Source organism: Nymphaea colorata, chromosome 2 (genome assembly GCF_008831285.2).
Source record: "Nymphaea colorata isolate Beijing-Zhang1983 chromosome 2, ASM883128v2, whole genome shotgun sequence".
In the NCBI taxonomy this organism is placed as follows: domain Eukaryota; kingdom Viridiplantae; phylum Streptophyta; class Magnoliopsida; order Nymphaeales; family Nymphaeaceae; genus Nymphaea; species Nymphaea colorata.
In genome coordinates, this window is record NC_045139.1 from 8,128,365 (window position 1) to 8,152,122 (window position 23,758).

General features: G+C 38.8%; 2 protein-coding genes across 3 annotated transcripts; both read right to left on the reverse strand.

Moving 5' to 3' along the window:
• Positions 1–653: 653 nt before the first annotated feature.
• LOC116247908 (serine/threonine-protein kinase D6PK-like) lies at positions 654–5,512 on the reverse strand. 2 transcript variants are annotated; one of them, XM_031620354.1, is made up of 3 exons: positions 5,246–5,512; positions 3,498–4,950; positions 654–1,975 (listed from the first exon to the last, which is right to left on the reverse strand). In XM_031620354.1, the coding sequence occupies exons 2-3, from the start codon at positions 4,748–4,750 to the stop codon at positions 1,102–1,104; spliced, it is 2,127 nt and encodes a 708-aa protein (XP_031476214.1). In that variant the 5' UTR covers positions 4,751–4,950; positions 5,246–5,512; the 3' UTR covers positions 654–1,101. The 2 variants fall into 2 exon arrangements, with proteins under 2 accessions (XP_031476214.1, XP_031476215.1); XM_031620355.1 differs by having other exon boundaries at positions 5,220–5,512.
• A 4,536-nt stretch (positions 5,513–10,048) lies between these two features.
• Positions 10,049–15,209, reverse strand: LOC116249109 (inorganic phosphate transporter 2-1, chloroplastic). Its single transcript, XM_031622248.2, has 3 exons — positions 14,135–15,209; positions 11,224–11,415; positions 10,049–11,144 (listed from the first exon to the last, which is right to left on the reverse strand). The coding sequence occupies exons 1-3, from the start codon at positions 14,837–14,839 to the stop codon at positions 10,332–10,334; spliced, it is 1,710 nt and encodes a 569-aa protein (XP_031478108.1). The 5' UTR covers positions 14,840–15,209; the 3' UTR covers positions 10,049–10,331.
• Positions 15,210–23,758: the final 8,549 nt, after the last annotated feature.

Consider the following 23,758-nt stretch of genomic DNA (forward strand, 5'->3'; position numbering starts at 1 on the left):
ACTTTTTATCGAATGTAAATTCTGCAAATTTATGTCAGAATCAGAATAATTGATAATCTTTGAAGGGAAAATAAATGCGTAAGTAAAACAACAGAAGTTGTTTCCGTTTGAATGAAAAATAGAAAAATGATCCCCGTAGCATGCAGCGGTGGTCACATGGCTTACTGTCATAGAAGTTCAGGATTCAAGGATGGAACGTAATGACTGTGAAGGCTACAGAATATGGAACTCCCGCGTCAAGCTAAGGCAGGTGTACCATGTGAAGTTATTCTTTTTTTGGAAATGCAGGACTCTGTTTCCCCTTTAGAATAGTTCGCGAGAACGAAATGCTATTTCATTAAGAATCAAGGTTTTGCATTCTCTTACAATAAGCTAATTTTTAGTTGATTCTGGTTTTCCTCGTGCAAAAGAACATTTCAAAGAAACATGTTCAACGTCTGAAGACAGAATAAGAAATGTGCTCATGTGATATTTAACTGCCTAAATTACACATAAAAGAGGCAGGAAAATGAAAGAAAATCAAACTTGAGTGTGCTTTTGTACCACAGTAGATTTGATTTAACTCTGGATCTTCCGAAAAAAGAGAAGGAAAGAAAGGCTTTACCTCCTAAACAACTATGAACTAACAGTAGCTCAAAAGAACACAAACGACATCAATACTCATATGGCCATTATTTGGAATAGATGGCAAGAAATGAAACAGCTTCATGTGTTCCTGATGGAAAGCTACAACCTCCAGCTATGACAGAACATTCAAAACAAAGGAAAGAGAAAAAGGAAACAAAAAAGAACAGTTCTCTTCAGTACAGTGGAACAACAGGGTATAACTAGCCTCGTTTGATTGCACGGTAACGTTTTGGAAGAATGAAACACTTCTTCAGAGGAGGGCAACGCACGCCTTCCTTCAGGTTTGCTCCATGCCTCTAGCAAACATGAGGAAGCTTTATCCTGACCTTTTCTCTTAGCAATGCAGGTCTTTTTTCCAGATAAACAAGGTCCAACGTCCGTACAACAGACCTTCTCCCATGAAAATTTTCATCCTACCGTTTGCTTCTAAATGTTTGTCCAGCAAGCAAACAGGGCCTGAGAACAGAAATATGATCAAAAGAAATCAATCTCCAGATAGTTACCTGAAGATTTGACATCCATACCCGCAGCATTCTTTCCACTTGCAGAAGAAGCTGGCACCTGTACTCTGGGTGCACAATCAGCTTCAAATGGTCTTGGCACATCTGGTGGACTGGCACACCTTATAAGGGCCCAATTGACATTCTGGAAAAATGGATGTTGTTTCAATTCTGCTGCGCCCCGCCTATACGCAAGCCGGTGCTGTGGTTCTTTCACAAGCAAACCACGAATCAAGTCCCTTGCAGCAAAGCTCACCGTTGGTGACTCTGGGAACCTCAGAGGCTGCCCTATCACATTAAAAAGGGTAGCACGGTTCCCCGACCCTTTGAAAGGAGTCTTTCCAAACAAAAGTTCATATAGGAAAATCCCAAAAGTCCACCAGTCGACAGCACTTCCATGGCCTTCACCTTTGATGATCTCTGGAGCCAAGTACTCATGAGTCCCCACAAAGGACATTGACCTGGCATCTGTGGGTTCTGCGATGAGTTCTGGAAGGGGCCTTGCCGCACTGCTAGCATCATTTCTGAACTTAGGTTTGAGTTTCTTTTCCTTTCTTACAAGAAACCGTGGAGTAAAGCAGGTTGGTTGAACACATGAGGGCTGGATAACACATGAAGGTTCTATACAGGCAGGTTGGACACAGTAAGACGGATGATTTTTGGACGCGTCTGTGTTAGTAGACTTCACAAGTGTTGGGGAAAAAGCACACCTCAAAGACAGATCAAAGTCCGAGAGCATGACATGCCCATCATCCCTTACCAACACATTCTCTGGTTTCAGGTCTCTGTAAATGATCCCAAGCATGTGTAGGTACTCTAGAGCAAGTAGTACCTCCGCTACATAAAACCTATACCATAGTAGAAATCTGAAATCAGTTGCTGCGGCAGAAAAAGATTTTCTTACATAAGATAACATCACACAAAAAAAACTCTACCAAGTGGCACCTTTTAAGCACACCAAAGCAGCCACTGGTCTGAGTTGGCAATATCTAGGAGAGTATTTTTTATTGGGATAACATAAAAGCAAGAACTTTTCTTAACAGGAAAATAGGAGAGGACATTTTCAACTGCTAAAAATTCAAAAAAAAAAGTCTGGAAAGAGGAAACTCAAGTGATAATATCCTCTAAAGCCCATCAAGACATGATATTTCAGATACCTCATGAGGTTTGGCAACGCAAGAGTAGAATTGTAGAAAGTTAGAAACATAATTTCCATAGGCAAATCCTTACCTACAAAATCAAGCTTTTCTTTAGAATTTAACCCATAATATAAATTTAGAGATTAAATAAAACAAAAAATTAGCAAAATAAAAAATGACAGCTATACTAAAAGCCAACAGAAATGACCATGCAGGTAAGAGACTTCCAGAACGCATACAAGATCAGACATCTTGCTGCATCTTCTAACATACTAGTCAACATCCACTATTCATACTTGGGAAAAATACAAAATGATAAAGCTTCAGGGGGCGTTTGGGTGTCACTTCAAAACCAGGTTTTGGAGGCAAAAAGGAGTGAAAAACCTGGTTCCCTTTTACGTTATTCAAAAACCAGGTTTTGGATGTGTCACCCAAACACGAAAAAAAAAAAAAAGCCTCATTAACCGACTTGGTTTTCATAAAACCTAGTTTTTATAAAACTGGGTTAGAAGAGGGTGAAATCCAAACGCCTCCTCAAGCATTCTCATGTCTTCTGCTGAAACATAAAATAAAGCCTACCGAACTGTTTGACCGACATAGGAAGCAAGAGAACAAACGATCAGTAATTAAAATATAACCAGCACACTTTGAAGAAATAAAAGATCGACCACATTACACCAATTGAATAAGATCGGATAAAGGAATTGCACATAAAAATGATAAGGCTTCAAGCATTCTCATGTCTTCTGCTGAAACATAAAATAAAGTCTAACGAACCGTCTGACCGACATAGGAAGCAAGAGAACAAACAATTGCTAACTAAGATACAACCAGCACAATCTGAAGAAACAAAAGATCCATCGCATTACACCAACTAAAAAAACAAGCAATTGAACAAAATCAGAGAAAGGAATTACACATCAAAGATTTCAGTGCAACTTCAGTTGATGCATCATGGAATCCAAGCAGTAGACACATTCATAGGGTCGTCAGGATGTAAATTAAGAGGATAGCAGATATAGCAAGAATTTTTGGATAAGCATGAAGGCAAAACAGGAGCAGCAGTTCTGGTATCATATGTAGCCATGGACTTCCAGCATATGAGGAAAAGAGTTCAGAGTCCATGCAGGATATGTTCAGTAAAAGCTGCAAACTACAAATACCATATTCAAGATTAATGCAACCTGAGCAAGAAAAAATCTGGATGTTGAAACCGGGTCTAAGAACAAACCTAGCTGCATGTTCAGGGAAACACTTTCCTGGTTGCCTCTGCCGAAGCGTGTGCAGGTCTCCCCCAGGACAAAACTCCATAACCAAACACGAGAATGTTTCGGTTTCAAAATGAGTGTACAAAGTGGGTAGAAATGGATGGTCGAGAGACTGCAATATCTCTCTTTCAGTCTGAGCCCTCACCAATTTTTTCCTGCCAGCAAGTGCTACCTTATCCATTACCTTCATAGCGAAGAAGCATTTGGTTCCACATAGCTCCGCTAAATATACACTGCCTATATCCCCACATCCCAACCTCTTTAAAAGCCTAAAATGACTGAGTCCAAGAACTCCTTCTCGTGCTCGAACCGCTTGAATGGCTTCCCACCTAGAATCGTTCGCCTTGTGAGGCTTGTTAATGCTGCAGGAGAAGCTGCTGCAGCTGCTCTCATCACTAATGCTGCTGCTATTACTGCCTCTGCACATGCTAGTCTTCCCACTTTCAGCTAGATCTGTAGCAGAGTTATTAATTTGAGTCTTTTCACTGATGTTCGCATTTTCTTCACTTGTCCTTTCACTAACCATTGCAGTCACAGCGCTCTCCTTCATGGCGTTAGCTTCAGCGAGCTGATCTTCTGAAAGCGGACTGCCTGAAGCTGTTCCATGGTCACTGGTAGTGCATGAAGAATCCGCTCCAGGATCTGTTTGGCCCCGGTTTTGTGAATTGCACTCCGGCTCATTAGCGACCTCCGCCGTATCAGGGCAATCCTCAACCGCAACAAGCTGCTTCAGAGTGAAAGCCTTCCCTGCGCTGGTTGGAGTAACAAGTGCATCAGGCGGCGACTTGCATGGGTTTGAATGCGAATTTTGTGATAGCCCATTACGGAGTTGCGCTCGCAAAGTACTGGCTTCAGAAAAAACAGGAACAGCATTTTGGGGATGGTTACGAGAACTTCCCTGCTGAAAGCTGTTGTTTAAATGCTTCCCCGTGACGCTTACATCCGAGGAATCCCCGCCATGTTTACACTGTGATTTTAGTGATCCTGGTTGCAGAGGACAAATGCTACCCAAAGAGGAAGGAGGGGGATGAAGGGAATGTTGGTGATGGTAACAGGTTGGGAGTTCAGTAAAAAGATTGTTGATCCGAGAAGCAGAGGCGGGGGCCCCTTCAGACGTCTCTTTGGAACAATTAGGCAACGCGGAAGATGATACTTGGCGCCCTACAGGCACCGACGAATGCTTTCGAGAACTTGCTGATAAACCGGAAGCAGCCATTGCTCAAGCTGTTTGCATCAAGATTATAAAGAAAACCAAGCCACATTGATCAAACGCATCGATTTCATTACTCCTCTTCACTTCTTCATCCGCAAACCCGAACGGAACGAACGGATGCCAGATCGATCTCTTCGTACAAATTCAATTCCTACGAGAACTCATCGGCCAACCCATTCTCGACGTTGCCTAGAGAACGCTTCCTGCAGAAACCCCCAAAACCAGAAGATCGGAATTAGTCAAAACCAACGCAAAAATAGACCTGCATTCCGGTAACGAAATAAAGGAAGGAATAAAGTTAGAGAAAACAAAAATGACGGGAAAGAAGAAGATCAAGATCAAGGTTCCAACGCAACTTCAATAGTCACGAACATTGTCAAAAAATGAAAAAGGTAGCAGTCGTGAAAGAAACGAAAAACCACAGCCGTTAGAATGTACACCAAAGATATGCAAATAAAAGAAAAGGAGAGACTTTGAATCAAGTAAAGAGCACGAAACTGCCGCCTGAAGAACGCCAAGAAAGAGAAAAAGGAGGAGGATCGGTTGAGAAGCGGATCCTTCTTTGCTTTCTGCAAGTGGAGGTCAAACCATGCTCCTCTCCCTCCCTCTCTTTAGAAAGAGAGACGAAAAATGAGGTTCTTGATGTTAATGGGTTCGTCTCCTTTTCTGTGCCCTTGTTGCTTAACAGATAGCTATGATGGTGGGGGTGGCTTTCAGTTGCAGTGTCACGAAGAAAAGGACGACCCCTCCGGAGAGAGAGAGAGAGGCCAGCGTATGGAAGCCATGGTCAAGGTCTCCAATGCCTTTTTATCTTGTAAAAATCGTTTCGGATATCGCCCCTCAAATGGTCCTCCCGGTACGTATCGGTCTTTCATAAATTGTTTATTATATGAAAATTTTCAAGTTTTTATATTAATATTATATTCACATATAGCTGTATCGCTAGGTTTTGATTTGGTCAATACAGATCTTACATTGACCGATATTTTAAGGAGTCTCTCTTTTCTTTTCAGATCTGAGATCAAATTATTAGGATTTTTATAGATTTAAGATCGACTTTTTCCATTCAACCTTCAATTCATTCTTTTTTTTTTTTATATGTAACATGGATTTAAGATCTATCTCGTTGTCAATCTTTTTAAACTAAAGATCTTCTAAAACACACTTTTTATTTATTGCAGCTTTTAATTTTACCTGCAAATTGACAATGTTGTTGGGTTGTTTTTTGTGTCCAAAAAATTGTTCTACATAAATAAATGAAATTTAGTTTTTCATACTGAAGATTGTGATTCAAAGTCACCGGTACGGACCGAAGGTACCGGCTCATATTGGCCGATACGCTTTATGGTTGTGAAAACCGATACGGTTCCGAAATCGTTGAACAAGGGGTTGAAACATGGCCTTGCCTTGGCAAAGATGGGTGCATGCAATGTGCATTGGAAACCACATTTTTGTGCTTAATATATTGGTGAGATATTATGAGTTGTGTGCACATACACAATGAACAAGGTGCGAGGACCAGTGACATGAATGGCGCTGTGCATAAAGACGTGTCTGTTTTCTTTTAATGCTTCGTTTTTGAGAGGCTCAACGCAACATTGGATGGATAAAGTTTCCTTAAGACCTCAAATCGAACAGCGGTGTAGATTTCTTTTCACTTGAAATCCTAATATCCATAAGAGAGTTGCAGTTTCTACCTAATCTCTCATTCACTTAAGGTACATAGCATATTTCCAGTGTATCAGAATGTCGTTTCTGTTGTGCTTCAACTTACATGTCAGTGACTTCCCATTTATGGCGCAGAGAGTTTATATTTCAATGATTCGAAACAAAGACGGACTCCTTACTAGCCCTACACCGGTTTATTATGCCAATCTCTCGAAAACTTCTAAAATGTTTTAACTCATTGTCCACATACACAAAGCAAAAAAAGAACTTTTTCCTTTAGATGAAATTTTGATTTTTATTTTTATTAAAGAAAAGGTACCTAGCAGCTTCCTGTCCTTAGTAATATTCAGATCATTAATGAGAAGTCATCCATTTTTCTTCCTTTTTTAAGGTTTGCAAACAAACGATCATGATTATTAAACTTACATGGTCAAATTTCTTATAATAAGGGTAGTTCATAAATTTGGTCCAATCGGTATACATGAATGAAAACCTACCTACTGTTGTCAATTCAATTCCCATAAGAACTATTCTTCCACACCTATATAAAAAATAGGGTGTCGCATCGAGTTAAAGATGAACTGACGTCATCGAGGTGCATGCAGCCCTAGACCCTAGAGAGAGGGAGAAAGTGTGAAGAAGGGGTATTCTAATCTCGTTTCTTTGGGTGGTGGATCATAAGTGCTTACTAAAAACTCAAAAGTCTAGCTGATATGTTGAAACAAAATAATGTTGGATAATGCCAATATACAAACAAGATATATTAATCTCTTGACCTTGTTTAGAATTTAAGCTGAACTTTTTTATAGCCTTGTCTAATAAGAAAAAGCCAAGTCACTCTCTCATCTAGGCTCCCATGGTCTAAGGTTGCATCGGTTAGGTGAAACGAATGACTAGCTTTCTACTAGTCATTAGTCTGACCAGCTACGCTAAATTCCCGTGGGACCATTGAAAACCCTTGTCAACCTTATCAAAATCGGCCACATATTGCATGAACTGCGAATCGAAACAATGCTTAACATATTTGAGGATTGAAAAGCAACCATGGAATTAATCTTACAACACCAAAATTGGATGTGTGGTCTTTTCTCATGAAAAAGACAGAGCGTTGCCTCTAAAGCTTTTCAATCAAGTGAATTTTGCAGTGGTGATTCAAAGTAGACATGGATGAAGGACAATATCTCCATGTTCTATTGGGGGAGAATAACATTCTTGAGGGTGGACCTCTAAATCCCTTGATCTTAGGGTTTCATATGGAGAGCAGAACGGCTGTGATTCAGGTGTGAATTTGTACATCCATTGCTTTTTCTTCTTTTCTTGGATAGTTGCAGAAAGTTGTTGGGACCGGAAGACGAACCTTCATATAGCTTTTCAACCGACCGTTGGCTCCATTCAAGGAACTTAACGGGAAGAAATTTGCTTAACCTTGATCCTTTTGTCATTATTTTTAAAAGGGCTTATATATGCTAAAACTTTTCCTTTCAAAGCTTTATTGGGTGACTTCTTATAGGTTCTTCTCAATTGAAAGTTATAAAGTTCTTCCTTTGTTAGCATAGTGTAACTGGTCAAACTGGTGAAGTGGTGAAGGCTGTAATCAATTCAATCTTCATGAACGCTGCCCTTCAAAACTTTAAAGCCCTTCAAAACTTTAAATGGTGGGTATGCGATGCTTAGACAATGGATATCCCATTTTTTTCACTCGGATTCTGACGTAGTCTTGAATCCCAAAGCAAAAGGAAAGAGAGAGAAGATTTGGTCTCTTTAGGATATATTTTTTCTTCTTCTTAAAATATATATGAAAAACAAAATTATTGTCATGATTTATCTCAACAAAACATATTTGATCTTACTTTCAATAACCAAGTGATTGATGGAGATCGCCAAGCGACTCGCTTGTAGTCACATGATCGCTCTTGGTTAAGTTGTTATGTGCATTGGAGTTGGTGTTGTTATTATTGGTGCAATATTGGAGTATAGGGGTCAAATATGCATGGCACCTGTCCCATCAATCCAAAGCTAACTTATCATTCTCCACATTTATATAATTAAAAATATAACTTAACTACGTTTGAAACTTCCTCCTTGCCAAGAAAGGAAAAAACTTGCGACCGTGATCAAAATATTCGACAAGCGAGGTACCATTTCGTCATTAAGGCGGAAACATTGTGTGCCGAGTGAAATTTTTCCTCGAAAGAAGGCGACGCCAGGCCAAAACGGTTAAAACGATGGATTTTGTCGCTTGCCTAGCATTTAAAAAGTGTCGGGGAGAAAGGAAGGAGGTCACGTGATCTGCCTTGGGAACTCAGAGTGCTGACCACGTGCACGAGGCCGCTAGAGCTTGGGAAGCACGTGTGCGCAGTTAGAGAAAATGCCGCCGAACACACGTGTGAAGAAGATCTTGAAACTGTATTGGGTACGCCTTTGGGGGTACCTCTTTGGCCAGTGGAACCCCACGACATTAACACCATTAAATGTGAATGGGATAGTTCAGTTGTGTTGAATCGGAAAGGATGTCTGATGAAAAAGAATATTGTGTTTCAAACACTCCTGTTTTCAAAAAATGTTTTAAAATTACTGTATTCCTGTTATATGAAATGTGTAGTTAGATTTAATCTTTTATTATTAAATCTAATGTTGGTATCTATAATCACTTCATGTTTCTAAAAGTAATATGTCAATTGTATGATTGAACAACGTGTTTTCCACTAATACAATGTTCTTTTTATCACACGCCTTCTAACTTCCAAGAGAAACTGATAAATTCATTTTTCATCATCTAAACCCAGGTTATGATTAGATTAATGCTGCATGAAATATCATAAAACTGAATCATCTTGGTTAAGATCAGACTCGATAGATTGTAGGCCAATGACTGCATGAGTCCCTTTAAGATGTAAGAAGTTTATATTGGATTCATTTATTACCTGGATCATTAGTACGTTTGAATATATGTTCTGCTCATTGTTACACTTGAAATGGCATCTGATAAATTCAGGCACACTTGATCTAAAGTGGTCTTACTTAAGAAGTGGGCTTGGTAACGCTAGATTCCCCTAGATAGATCCACAGCCAAGCCTATATGTAATTTACAGACCAACATAACGAAACTGTTAAGAAGATATATTTGCACAGAGGGAGAGAGAGAGAGAGAGAGAGCTATCCAGTGCCTCCAAGATGGCATATGTTCATTACATCACTGATTGCCAACCACCAGGCTTTGCCAGAGTATACTTCTGAATAAACTGATGAAATACTATGGTACTTGGTTTTGATGCATGATAATATCCATATGATCGGAAGCGTTCACACGCCAAACTCCAAGTCAGGAACATAGTTTGTTCAAGCTTGGCTCATAACCTGTCCGACTAATATAAGGCGCACTCAAACAGATTAAATTGAACTCACGCCAAGGCCATGAGTCTGATTTAGCTTATAAAAATCATATGAGCTCATATGATCAGCTTGAAATCACAGGTCTCATTTGGTTCATGAGTTCATATGAGTTCAATGTTTAATTAAGATTTACAAAAAATTGGGCAACAAAAGCACAAATTACTGCATGTCATGGCAAAGAATGTTTGGCTCGAATCACACGTGCACATGGACAAAAACGATTATCAGTTTACCCAGACAGGTGATAAGCGCTTTGCTAGAGCTCTTCTTCTATTTATATGTACCATCTTCTGCATTTAGAAATATTGATCGAATCATCAAATATCAGTTCCATAGTTTAGAAATTCTGAGCGAGTGACCATTCATTTGATCAAGTTGATCCTCCAGATTCCAGCCGTCACAACATGAAAAATATCACATGTTGAACAAACAAAACAAAAAACTGAAAACTTTGAAACAGAACTGTCCTCCTGTACCTTAGAGCTTAGGAATCCTCTGAAACCAATACATTACACCACTTGATCTACAAGGAGAATGATAGTAGCCTTGTTAGGATTGCAGTATAACAAACTGATAACAATGCACCAACAGGAATGGTGACTGCCCATGATGCAACAATTTCTCGAACAGTCTCTGCCCTCACACTGTTGAGTCCCCTGGCAAAACCGACCCCCATGACTGCCCCAACGAGAGTATGGGTTGCAGATATTGGAAGGCCGAGTTTTGATGCCACCAACACCACTGATGCAGCAGCAAACTCTGCTGCAAAACCTCTGGTCGGAGTCAACTCTGTTATCTTTTTACCAATCGTCGCAATTACCCTGTATCCCCATATCAACAATCCAGCAACTATACCAAATCCACCCCAAGCGATGACATCAGTTGGGATCATGACTACAGCATCAGAGGCGCCACCATGGAGAATTGATAATGCAGCTGCCAATGGGCCAATAGCATTTGACACATCATTTGCTCCATGGGCAAAGGACATGAAACAAGCAGATAAAACCTGCATGTAGCCAAAGACACCATAGACAATCTCCAGCTCAGTGCCAGTGGGACCGGCAATATCGGACAGGAAACCTACGTTCTGAGGGCTTCTAGTTTCGCCTTTCGGTGCACCATCAGAATAGAGAAGGTGACCAAGTTGTCTGTGGATGACTTTACTTACAAGAACTGCACCTACTATGCCACACGCAAGTGCCTGCAGGCATGCAAGAACTGGAATCTTGCTAAGGGGGAAAGCAGCAAAGGAGATGCCAGTGACACCAATAAGAACTGCAACTGGAGCAGCTGCTGCTGCTGCTTGGCCTGGGTTTGGAGCACTGTACACAAACTAAAACAGCAATGTGGAAGCTCAGTAAGAAGTTGATGCAAAGCTACCAAAGGAAAGAGATTTTCTAAAAGACATTTACCCTCCGAATGCATTTGTAGACAATGAAGGACACTGCAGCTCCCATGACAGGCGAGATCACCCACGAAGAAGCTACCCTTGCTAGCGATGTCCAGAAAACTGCACCAATTCCACCATAGACCAGTCCAAATCCCACCATTGCCCCTACTATACAGTGTGTGGTGGACACTGGCCAGCCATAGAAAGAAGCAACCTGATCAGAAATAAGCACATCTATTGATTAGCCTAACGAGGGAAAAAGCAACAAAATATTTTCATGGCCACTGAAAACAAGTCCCAAGGGAAAAATAAAATATCAACTCTGTGCATGAAAAGTTACATCAATTTACACAACAACTCCTTGTAAACTTGATTTGTATATTCATTGGTCTCACTTTTTGGATTGAATGCAAAAATGTTCTATACAAGCTGACCTCATTCATGCTGAAAAATGCTTTATAGTTTATATTACTCTCTTACATGTCCAGTCATCTTTTTTCATCCTTAACTGAAACAGCAGCAGGATATCTCGCTACATGTTTCTCTTCTGGTTCTCGTCTTCTGCATATGAGTTAAGGAACATGCAACAGAATAACCTACTTATTCTGAAATAGTTTCAGTAACTTGGACTTTTCAAGGAAGCTTGATACTGTTTGTTTGTTTATTTAAGAATTGATTACAATTTTTTATACAAAATAAAACAGAAAGATAAGCAATGAACATCGAAATACTCATATGGTAGCACACAATTATGATTCTAGTCACATATTGCTTTTGCAAGCAAATGGGCTATAACATTATGTGGTACAATGTTCTTTCAGATGCCTGTAATTAGACGATACAATATCTTTCCCCCTTCAGGATGCCTTTGCAATCTTCCAGTCCTATACCTGGTAAGTTCCCATAACATAATTTCCGTGCCTTTTCTGCCAGGGATTTCATAAAAGAATAAGCAAACTAAATAGTTTTGACTCATGACTTTGCAGTCATCATTATTTTAAAGAGAGAATGTATAGCCAAAAGGAAATTCTCAATAGGTGTAAGGGGAAAAAAAGGAGTCTATGCTTAGCTACTTGAAACTCCTAGGGATCATAAGAAGGATTTTTGGAGAATCCATATAAGATTTTATACAACAGAGAGAATTGGAAAGACTGCCCCAGACCTCTATTTCAAGATAATTATGTTTAAATAGGCCTTGGATGTTCAAGTGTAGAGCCTTCTACAATGCTGGTCGTAGAGGCATGATATCTGAGAAAAATTTGTCCATCTAAGTTTATGTGATGGCACCACCCAAAGGAGAAGAAGACAGTTGAAACTCAAGAAACTCCAGGTTCTTGAAAATGCTTAGAGCTTCCTGGATATTTGTAAAGTTCAGAAATTCTAACATAACAAAAGTCATGAAAACTGTAACACATTTTCAGAAGAAAGGCATGCACTTGCTACTTGTGTCATATAATAGGAGTAAGTAATACAACGGACCACGGACAGAGAGAAACACACTATAGGTTGTCTTGGACCTACTTAGCCTAGAAAACAATTTTGTGCTTAAGCCCACGAAAACAATCAAACATGAGAAGAAAACTAAACAATGTGCTTCTAAAAGTATTATGCAAGTTTATGTTTCTGAGGCTTACAGCAAGTGGAGCAGATTTTAGCAGTCTTAGTTAGCATGTGGTCCGTGGAGCTATTCAGAGATATATAAAACTTTGTTAAAGATGTGCACTTCCTGCAACAACAAATCATATCACTACAGATTCTAAAATGTTCGAAAGAACCCCAGAAATTTTTGCTTCAGTTATTATCGTGATTTACAATGCAGGGACCCTGCCTGTACCACACAGAAAATCATAGGTTGCCTGAGATGTATTTAAATGTTATATTGTGATGTATACCAGCTAAAATGCAGAAGACCTTAAAGGCTTAAACATAAGAGAGATTCAATAACTATAAAATGATATGCCACGTGAAAATACTCAATTAAACCCAGAAGATACAGAGGAGGCTGAAAGCACAAGAGAGGAAGTCCCAGTAACTTGTCATAGATTTGGCTAAATTGATGGAGGAAAATTATCTGGAATCTAAGAGAGTATGTTAGGAAGTGCCGTCGAGTGAAAACTTTTCTTTGTATACATTAAGGGGCAGCTTCGAACTCTATGTTTGCAAATTGTGTCTTCTTTTTTCATGATCGACTTTACTTTCAGCATCACATGCATACTCATATTTCAATCAAGCCTCTCATGGACTACCAACTGTTCTGAGATGCTTTCAGCAACCAACGAAATGCAAGTTGTCGTTAAAAAAATGTACTACTTCTTGAACCTAACGGTCAAGTCAGATAGCTGCTTGCCTTCTAGTCAAAATTTTCCGGACCAACCCTTCTATGGTGATCAGCGTCCATGTATTCTCATAAATCCTGCAACAACATCCTGTACTCATGAGATGGAGCGTCTCAAAAAGAACATCTTTGAGACACTCCATCCTCCTAACATGCCCTAAACGACTTAATACTTAGTTCTCGTCACCTGTAAAAGCGGAGAGTTAAAGCATCCTTGCTACACATATAATGCCAAACTGTTAACAGATGACGATTATAAGCAGCATTCACTTTCTGATTAATTAGACCCAATTTCCGTGGAAACTTGGCATGACTCGAAGATCTCCACAATTGTCTAGTGTAGAACTGTTTGGAGCACCCTTTTCTGTTCATCCACAAATGTTTTTCCATTGCTTCGCCGTCAACCATTTTTTCGAACTTGCCGGATCAGTCATGCATAGATTTTCCGATTACCTCGGCCTTATCAAGAAAATATAAAACTCAGTTTACCAATTTCGCCACATCGCTTACTCTGAAGACTTTAAGCCCACCCACACAGCCAAGTGTGCAACTAGTAATAAACAAACTGCAAGAAGAATGAAGGGGAGAGACATGGTACCTGCAACCAGGTGCCTGCGGCAGCTAAGCAAGACAACAATCCGGCGAACAGAAGGTTTTCCTTCCCCTGGAAGACGCTGGACATAAGGATCCCCTTCTGCATAGTGCTGGTAACATGCCTTCCCATCAGGAAGGCACCGGAGAACTCGAGCACTGCGGCCGTCAGGACCGCCTGCCGCAGGCTCAGCGCCCCCGATCCCACCGACGTCCCCATTGCATTGGCTACGTCATTGGCGCCGATGTTCCACGCCATGTAGAACCCGGACAGCAAAGTGACATAGGATAGAACCTTGTTCCTTAGCCCCATGCCCTGCCCAAGTGAGGACATCGCCAGGGGCAGGCTCAGGGCAGCCATGGAAATGCACACAGAAACGGCCGTCGCCGTCCGGGACGACACGTTGAAAGCCCTCGCCATCCCTTGCGTCTCCTCCTCCTGCCTGGGCACAGCAGAGGCCGGGGCATCGTGACCTTCTTCTTCCCTGAAGGAAGCCAGAGAGGAGGCAGAGGGCAGGAATTTCGGTGTGAGGGTGATGTATCTGATTCTGGGGTTCCTCTGGAAGTTGATGTACCGTCTGGAGAAGGCAGTTGAATGAAGAAATGGAGTGCTCTTGGAGCACAGATGGTTGTGGAGACCGCTGCCATTCTTTGAGCAGAACAAGTGCAGTTGGAGACCAGAATTTTTTAAACACAGCAGATGCAAAGTCATATTATCCCTTCTCTTTTCACTTTGACGATAGATCTCCTTAAGCAAATAGAATAGTATTCGCAGAGAGAGAGAGAGAGAGAGAGAGAGAGAGAGAGAGAGAGAGAGAGAGAGAGAGAGAGAGAGAGAGAAAGAGAGATGGTAGCGGTTACTGGGTGAGTGAGGGAGACGGAAGTACTAAATCAAGAATGGAAGTTGTTCCATAAAAGAATCCGTAAGTTGGTTTGGGGCAGAAAGAGGAGGAAGAGGAGAAGATTCAGAGGGCAGTAGCTGCTACAGTTTTTGTTTGTCTGAATCTCCATTTTATCTCCATTAATAGCTCATTTTTAATGGTTTATGAGTCACGACTTTCTGCTCTCTATGAAAAATTTCACCCTCTCTTTATTCTGGAATCTGAATTATTTGGGATGAAAAAGAGAAAAATATTTGGAGTGGTAGATAAGATTCTTCGCCTTCGAAAGTGTTAGCTGCGAGCAGGTTTGTGGGGAAGAACGAGTGGCGGAGAGCGTTCTTAAAATGTCATGGTGGTGGCCATCCTTCCCCCTTGACCACAGAGCGAGCTGTAGAGAGAGAGAGAGAGAGAGAGAGATGGACGTCCCAGTCAATCATCCTGGCGCTGCCCAACGGTCGGCTGGAGGTTTGGTTTCTTATCCGAACCTGCAACCCATCATTGTCAGCAAATTGAATCGGTTTTCCGAGTTTTCTCAAATTCAGAAGCGTTTGCAACCATTGGTTGTTGCTGCCACTGACAGATTCAGTCCTGACCTTTCTGCTCAAACACAGTTCTTATAGTTTAATTATGTCTATCAAATTCTCCTTTACAAAATCAGACGAAGATGACTAAGCACTTCAAAGAAGAAAGAAAAGGATGAGTTCGAGAATTTGTGACAGTTATTGAAAGCCAGTTCTTTAAAATTTTTAAAGATCTAAAGTTAACATTTTTAGTCGGCCCATTTTTGTCTCAGCCAAGAACCGATTCGATACGTATCGGTCAATAAAAGGACGATACACAGATTCTGCAGCCCTGCTGCCAATGTCAATGTGTCTGGCTTGGCTGGCTATGGGCTCTCCCAAATTCTCCTTTCCGTTTTTTCTTTTTTTATTCTGGAGTTATTCCGGAGGCGATGACTCTTTTCCTCAGCTCTGAGAAATTAAGTCTAGAACCTTCAGGTCAGCCATGGAAAACCCTTTCCCACATTTTTTCTCATCGTTTGAAGGAGAGTGTTTATTTGGCTGTGAATTAGCTAAAAAACATATGAAAAGCATTTACAAAAGCACATGAAACGTATAAGTCAATTAAATAAAATGCAAAGAAGAATTGGAAAATGACCATCAATTGGAATCGATTTGAAACATGAATCGTTTAAAGATTTCCCATAAAATGTTTTCATCTCATATGGTTTGCCGTCTCCTTAGATAGCATAGAAAATCAAGTTACTGGAACAACCTTGTTCTTCAAACATGCCCTTCTAATCAGCAATATGGATATTCCAAAAGTCATTTAATAGTTGATTCTTGAATGACTGTCACCTATCGTTCCTTTCTTTTGTTTTTTATCGGTAAGCTAGCGGTGTGCCAAGAGAAATCTAAATTCTCAAGATTCTTCAACTCAAACTTCGTAGGTCCAGTCTTTGGATAAGTGAATAGATTTCTTGTTGCCTAGCTACAAGAATTGTGACATTTGGTGAAACTGGGAATGAGTGGAATATATAGTATACATTAATATGTCTGGGCGCTGGGCCGGGCCGCTACCAGGTCCCCGGTACCCGGCCCGGGTCTGGGTCAAGATTTTTTGCGTCGGCCTTAATCCATTATGCCCAGCCTGGCCCGACATCATAACGCGCCGGGTCCGGGTTAAGCAATCGGCCCGTTCGACCGGTTAAGTCGAATGAGTTCGTTCGTTCTTTCGACGCAGGGAGTTAACAACCAAAAAAGATGAACAAAATATCCCCTACCAAAATTGTCTTAAACAAATTGATTGGTCATATTAGTGTCATTTGTAGGGGCAGAGCTAGTTTTTTTTTTTTTTTTTTTTTTTATGGGGCACTAATTAAACAAATTTTCAGTTGGCTATGAGGTAGTGACTCCAGTTTGGTATGGCTGTCCTATATAATTGAACCCAAATCTACCCAAATTCAACTACTAATTTAAACTTTCAGAAAATGGAATCTACGCAATTCATTGTTGATTAATTGATAATTCAAAATTTTTTCTTGGTATATGATGAGCAAATGAACTGAGATTTGCAAATCGTTCGTAGAGAATTAAGGGACGACTGATAGCCTCGATGAATCTCAGAGCTGTGTATATAAGGCCATACTCCCTTCTTTTCGACTTCAAACCGGAGGTTTTGGCCATACACTGAGGATATTGAATTCTCTTTTTCACTTAGTAGTAAAGTATGGTGTTTGTTTACATAAAAAGAATTTTAAGATTCGTCAAGGTTATCGAACACAAAGGCTTTGATACTGCCACCATCTAAGAACGTCATTGATGACCATAATTAGCGGCGACGCCAAATGTCCTTTTTATATTATATTATTATTATTTATTATTATTATTATTTTATTTGGAATTTGGATTCTAAGGAAACAGCGTTGGGATAAGAGACACTGTAGGACTTATGCTTGCATAGACTTGGGGAAGAGCCAAAATTGTTGTATAGGTCAATGGAGTTTACGCATATTCCTACCTGTTTATCTCAAGAGTCACACAATGGGTTACAATGGTGACAATAAAATATACAGTGTGGACACGGAATGAGCAAGTTGCCTACGACGGTCACAACAAAATGTGCAGTGTGTCCGATATGCGTCATTGAATATTGGCATATATGGCCTCAACTATTTATTTTTTGAATTTATTTTTAAATTTATTTCAAAAATAAAAAAATACAAAATTGTAAAGTTGTATTCATCATGTTGAGAAGGGGCCAATATAAATTTAATGAGATAATAAAGACCATATGAATACCACAAATCGTGACAATTCTTATGAAACAAAGATGGCACCGAGCACAAAAAACTTGTTTTCGAGTGAACAGTGTTTCACACCGCCCGGGAAAAAACAGAAGCCTCCACTCTACCCCTTATCCGCATAAGGTATATAATTTGTTTCTAGTGTCTTGGGATGCCACCCTTGCCATGTCTGCACACCAACGGTCATTCTTTTACAACACAAAAAGTTGGTGTCATAGGAATTCGAAATGGAAACCAGCCGCCTATCGGACCCTACCCCAACCTTTGCGCCAACCCCGTTGAGGATGAGAGAGAAAGCATATTTCATTTGAGAAGTCAGTCGCAAGGGATGGTTTTGTAGCCTTCTTAGATAACTGGTTAAGTCTTCAGTTTAAGTTTAATCCAAATGAAAAGGAGATAATATTTTTGTATTAGTTCAACAAACAGCTACAACATGGTTGGTTCCTTGACGACCAGACAATAATATAGGTTCCCTTCGTAAATGAGAATTTCTTTTAGCAAAATCATGGAAAATATTTTTAACTTTTTTTTTCCTTGAAAAGAAACTTATGCAAATGTGTTCGCATGTTTAAAAGCATGTATATTTGATAACAAAAATGTTCTTCATTTGACCTGTAAGAATAATTTTAGAATCCAAAAGAATTAAGGTCATTACTTTTAAATATTGTCTAGAGTTGTAGGAAAATTAGTGTTAAAAGAAAGTATGAAAGTATGACCAACCTGCGAATAAGACCAAAAAACTATGAAAGTCTACGATACTTTCTTTTGTTTTGGTGCCAAAATCTATGTTGGAAAATTAACCCCAAAAAATCGCTTCCTCCATCATGTTGCCAAGATAGCAACATGATATTGACCATAGACTAAATATTGACATAATACTACGATGGTTTGGAATTGTAATTGTTTCTTCTTTTAAGTTTACCACAATGAATTGATAAAGACAATGACAATGAACTGAATGAAAAAGAAACAAACTGTGTGGTTATTGAATTAAACGCATTGTTTTCCTCTCATTGTGTTTGAGTTTTGCAGCTGGAGCTCCGCTCAATGAGCTCAATTGTAGGTTGACTAAGCTTGACCCAAGCTGATTCTAAAATTATATATGTAAATTTTTGCATGAGCCTAGTTGATATTATCAGAGCGCGCATGAGGCAACTCAAGCTTGCTCATTCTATATTGATCAGTTTGAACTTGAGTCTTTTATCATATGCTTGAGCTCAAATTGGATTGAACCAGGCCGAGCTCGAGCTCGGGTGACTCGACTCATTCCTTACACCTATTGACTGGGTTATATGCATCCAATTTTTGTTCTTAATCTTCAAAAACATGTAGCTAGGTAAAATATGCTTATCTTGCATAAACTTTGAAACTGAAGAAAATGTAAAGAAAATGCTCAGTTAACTTAGATTGTCAAGGACATAAGCTAAACTAAGGCCTTCTAATTCAAGAGTTTCTATAGAAAAGGTACAATTGCACAAGAGAGCAAAAATAAATGCTATATCCTGGCCTTAAAATTAAGTCTACATAGCGTGGTATGAACTTTTAATGGAAATCAAATGAAAGCTGGTGAAGTGTTTTCATGTTCAAAAGAACTTGAATACAAAACCATTTAAGGCACCTTAGATGACATTCATAATTTGGACAAGAGGCGAAAAGGGGAAGAAGTTCATGCATTCCGAACAATATATATATATACATATATATAGATATATATATATATATATATATATATATATATATATATATATATATATATATATGACTGTATACTTGTCCAAGAGAATGTTAGTAAACATCCAAGAAGCGGCAGTACAAAATGAAAGGTGTGCCACTAATGCGATCACTACTAAACATGCAAGCGTCAGAGAAGACCACTATTACTAAATACTAATATGAAAAAGGCATTACAGAAAAAACGTGTTAGAGAAAAGCGAAAGGAATGCCATTGAAAATAGCAAGTACTAATTAGCAAATATTTGTTCGGACCTTAAAAATGTGGCACTAATAATCAAGGGCCTATTTGGCAAAGGAAACAATATGTAACTATTCTATGAATATGACCCAAAGATTGAATAACATTCATGAAACACTTTAAAAAGTTCTTTATGAATCTACCTCAATTTTTGGAGTAAATTCATGAAATGATTTGTAATTGTTCCATTTGCCAAACAGGCCCTAAGAGAAACCAATGCTAATTTCCTCCTGACATCTTTCTAATCCCCATTGTCCTCTCTTCCATTAGCCATTTTGCTCACTCATTGCTTCTCTAATTGAGTGCTTCATTCCTATTTCACATACTTCTTCAAATTATTTGATTTTTGGAAAGGAGTGGTTAAAACCCTTCCACCAACCCATAGTCATCTACTTCTTTTAACTTGTCTATCATCGTTACTTTCTTCTTTAACCAATAGCTTCATGCCCACTAGGTTAACTAAGCATGCCTACTTATAATTTGAAATTTTCAGCTCCAGAACAAAGGAATTAGACCTCGGAGTTCTAAAATAACATCCTTTGCGGGAAACCATCTAGACTTTAGTATATCCCCCGAGTGCTTACCATTATAGAGCTAGAGTTGGGTGACATGAAAAAGTATGAATTAGATTGATTTTATGTTATATATTATTTCACAAGATGCTTGAAGCTGTTCAAAGTCATCAAGCTGCTTCTTCAATTATTGCAGACATGGACCATGTCAAAGATATTATATGTTGATATGTTGTATGACATGTTCATTTATTTATAAGGTTACAATGATTCATATATACACCCCTATTGGATTGTTGTATAGTTTAGTGATAATGCTTTCAAGTTGGTATTCTCTATCTTTAAAGTTTGTTTACCTCCTCTACTCGCAATTGAGATTAGGAGATTAGATTCTACTGTCTAGATATAGCTTGAATGCTCAAGCTCTAGTGTGCAACCAAGCGAATAGAATTAGAGATCCTTCTTCCTTGTGTGAAAATAATATTTGTTTTTAACAATTTTATTTTAAAGCATCATTTCACTGAAGTTAGTGATCAATCTCACTGAAGCATCAAGTATTGGAGCATTATTGGGAAACAAAGGTATCCGTAGTTAATATTCTTTAAAAAGTTTTAAACGATCAGAACACATCTTGGTACTTGGAATAAATCTAAATTTTGTTTATTTAGAAGAAGATCATATTAAAAAAAAAAAACTTGGATCAAGTGCAAGGGGTTGTGGGGGAAGGAAGCAATCAAACCATGGTAAAAAGAAAAGGAAACTAAGCAGATAAGGATTAAGCAAAGGAAAAATATATGTGGCATCACAAATCCAACATTAGATGACTTCAAGAGGGTGACAACAATTCAGCCTATGTTCAACCATGGCACATGATAGGCAAATGAACCAACAATAAGATCAAGAATGAAGTCCAACACTTTTCAATGGAAGACTCAATGATCAATAACTCTACTAGTAAAGATCGTTTCACACCTTTCTTAACAAGACAATTTGATGGATATATCAAATTGGCTCTTAACAATAATTCACCTGGTTTAGTTGACAATGTAGTCGTTCTTATACGAGTATTAGAGCATAGTTAGGAAAGATGTACCAAAGGCTATGATGATGGTCCCTGTTTGTCACATATATTCTTTGCTGATGATTTGATTCTTATAGGTGAGACTATAGTTGAGCAATATAAGACTATGATGGACTATCTTAATAAATTTTGCTTCTTTTCTGAACAGAAGGTGAATTTATCTAAATCTCTATTTTATACTTCCACTAATGTTCATGAAGATGTTGTTCAAAGTATTCAAGGGAGTTCCAGTATGCATCACTGCATTGATCTTGGCCGTTATCTAGGGTGCCACTACATACTAATCGTGTTAATAGAAATATTTATACTCAACTTCTTGACAAGGTTCGCAAGCGATTGTCTTCTTGAAAGTCTTCCCAACTCTTTTTAGCTGGATGTGCCACCTTAGTACAATCTGTGACTAGTTTCATTACAGATTATACTATGCAAACTATTAAATTGCCAATTTCTGTTACTAAAGAAATTGATAGTTTGAATAGAAATTTTCTTTGGGGATCAACGGCTGAGAAAAGGAGAGTTCATTTGTTGAATTGGGACACTGTGTGTCGTGCAAAAGATAAAGGAGGGCTTGGTATTCGTAAGTCTGCTAATATGAACAAAGCTTTGCTTGCCAAGCTAAGGTGGAAATTAGAAGATGAGGATGAAGGTCTATGGGCTCGAGTTTTGACATCCAAGTATTTGAAACAATGTTTTTTTCTTCAAGCTCGTATAACACATAATGCTTCTCACACTTGACAGAGTATAATCTCAACCAAATCTCTTGTTCATCAAGGTTGTGCACGAATTGTAGGTGATGGATCAACAACTTTGTTTTGGAAAGGTAAATGGCTTGGGGATAAGTCCTTACTTGAGCGCTGTAATGTTAATTTGTCTGATGAGGAGCATACTAAACATGTTAATGATTATATTTGTAACAACAATTGGAGTGAACAGTTGTTAGTGCTTTTGCCGGCTGATATTAGGGAACAACTTTCATTTGTGCAGCTTCAACAAGATGAGCAAGATAGAAATTTTTGGCATGCTTCAACTGATGGCAACTTTTTTGTTTCTTCTGCTTATCAATTGCTTATTGTTGGTGTTCACACACATGAATTCTGGTTTAAATTGTAGAAACTAGATATTCCCCATCGGGTTAAGTTCTTTATTTGGTTATTATTTCATAATCATCTTCTTACTAGATCTGCTTGTGTACATCAAAATATTTTGACTACCGCAGTTTGTCCTCGGTGTGGTGCTCTTGAGGAAAATACTCTGCATGTCTTCTGAGATTGTAGTTCTTCTCAAGTTATATGAGTTGGCTATTTTCATGGGGCTAAATTATAAGAGTTTAATACGGTCACTTTGGAGGTTTGGTTGAGGAATAATATTTCTAGGCATTGCCTTTTGGTTAACAATATGATTTCTTGGTCTATTTTCTTTTGCTTCGCTTGTTGACATATTTGGCAGTGGTGAAATCGAGTTGTATTTGAAACAAGTTTTTCTTGACTCGATGATATTTTATTTCACATAGCTGCTTCTATTGGAGAGTCTAAAAACCATATGGCCCAACTTCGATTATCCCAACGAAAAGTTCAAACCTTTATTGCATGGATGTCACATCACTTGGGTTTTATTAAGTTGAATGTTGATGCGGCTGCTATAACAAATCCATAAAACTTAGCGACTGGTGGTTTATTTCACAATGATAATGGAGAATGGTTATTTGGCTTCACTTGTCGTGCGAGTTATGGTCATATAACTAAGGCTGAACTTATTGTTGAATCAGATTCCTTATTAGCTGTGAACAAGGTTTTAAAAGACCTGTAGCCTCGTGATCCTTTATTTCAGATAGTGAAGCAGTGTCAAAAAATGTTGAGACATGATTGAGAGTGTGTCTTATATATGTGTGTCGATTTTCTTGCCTCATTAGTCTTTCAATGATCTTTTGGAGTGACCATTCTTACCAATCCACCTGGTTTTTTGCATCGATTGGTTGAGGAGGATCTGATTGGTGTAGCTCAACATCATGCTATAGTTAGTTAATGCGGTTCTAAACCGCTCTTATGTAATAAAAAAAAGTTTGAACTTTACCATTCATATGATCATCTCGAAATTTAAAAGAGTTTGAAAAGCTTAAGAGATGCTTCAAATAGCCCTTTTGCAAATCTTTGTACAATTTCATCTCTAAAATAAACCAAAATTTAAGGTGTCCTTTTCCTTGTTAGATCAATCTGATAGTATATATTGTTAGCCCATGAAATAGTTGTAGAGGTCCAACCTTTTCATCCCCAAGTTTGAATCCCACATATACCAAGGGTGAATATCTAATGGTTTTGCACCCAAGTGGATCAAATAGTAATCCCAAATCTAAATTTAATAAAGACTTTTGGTATCTTTATA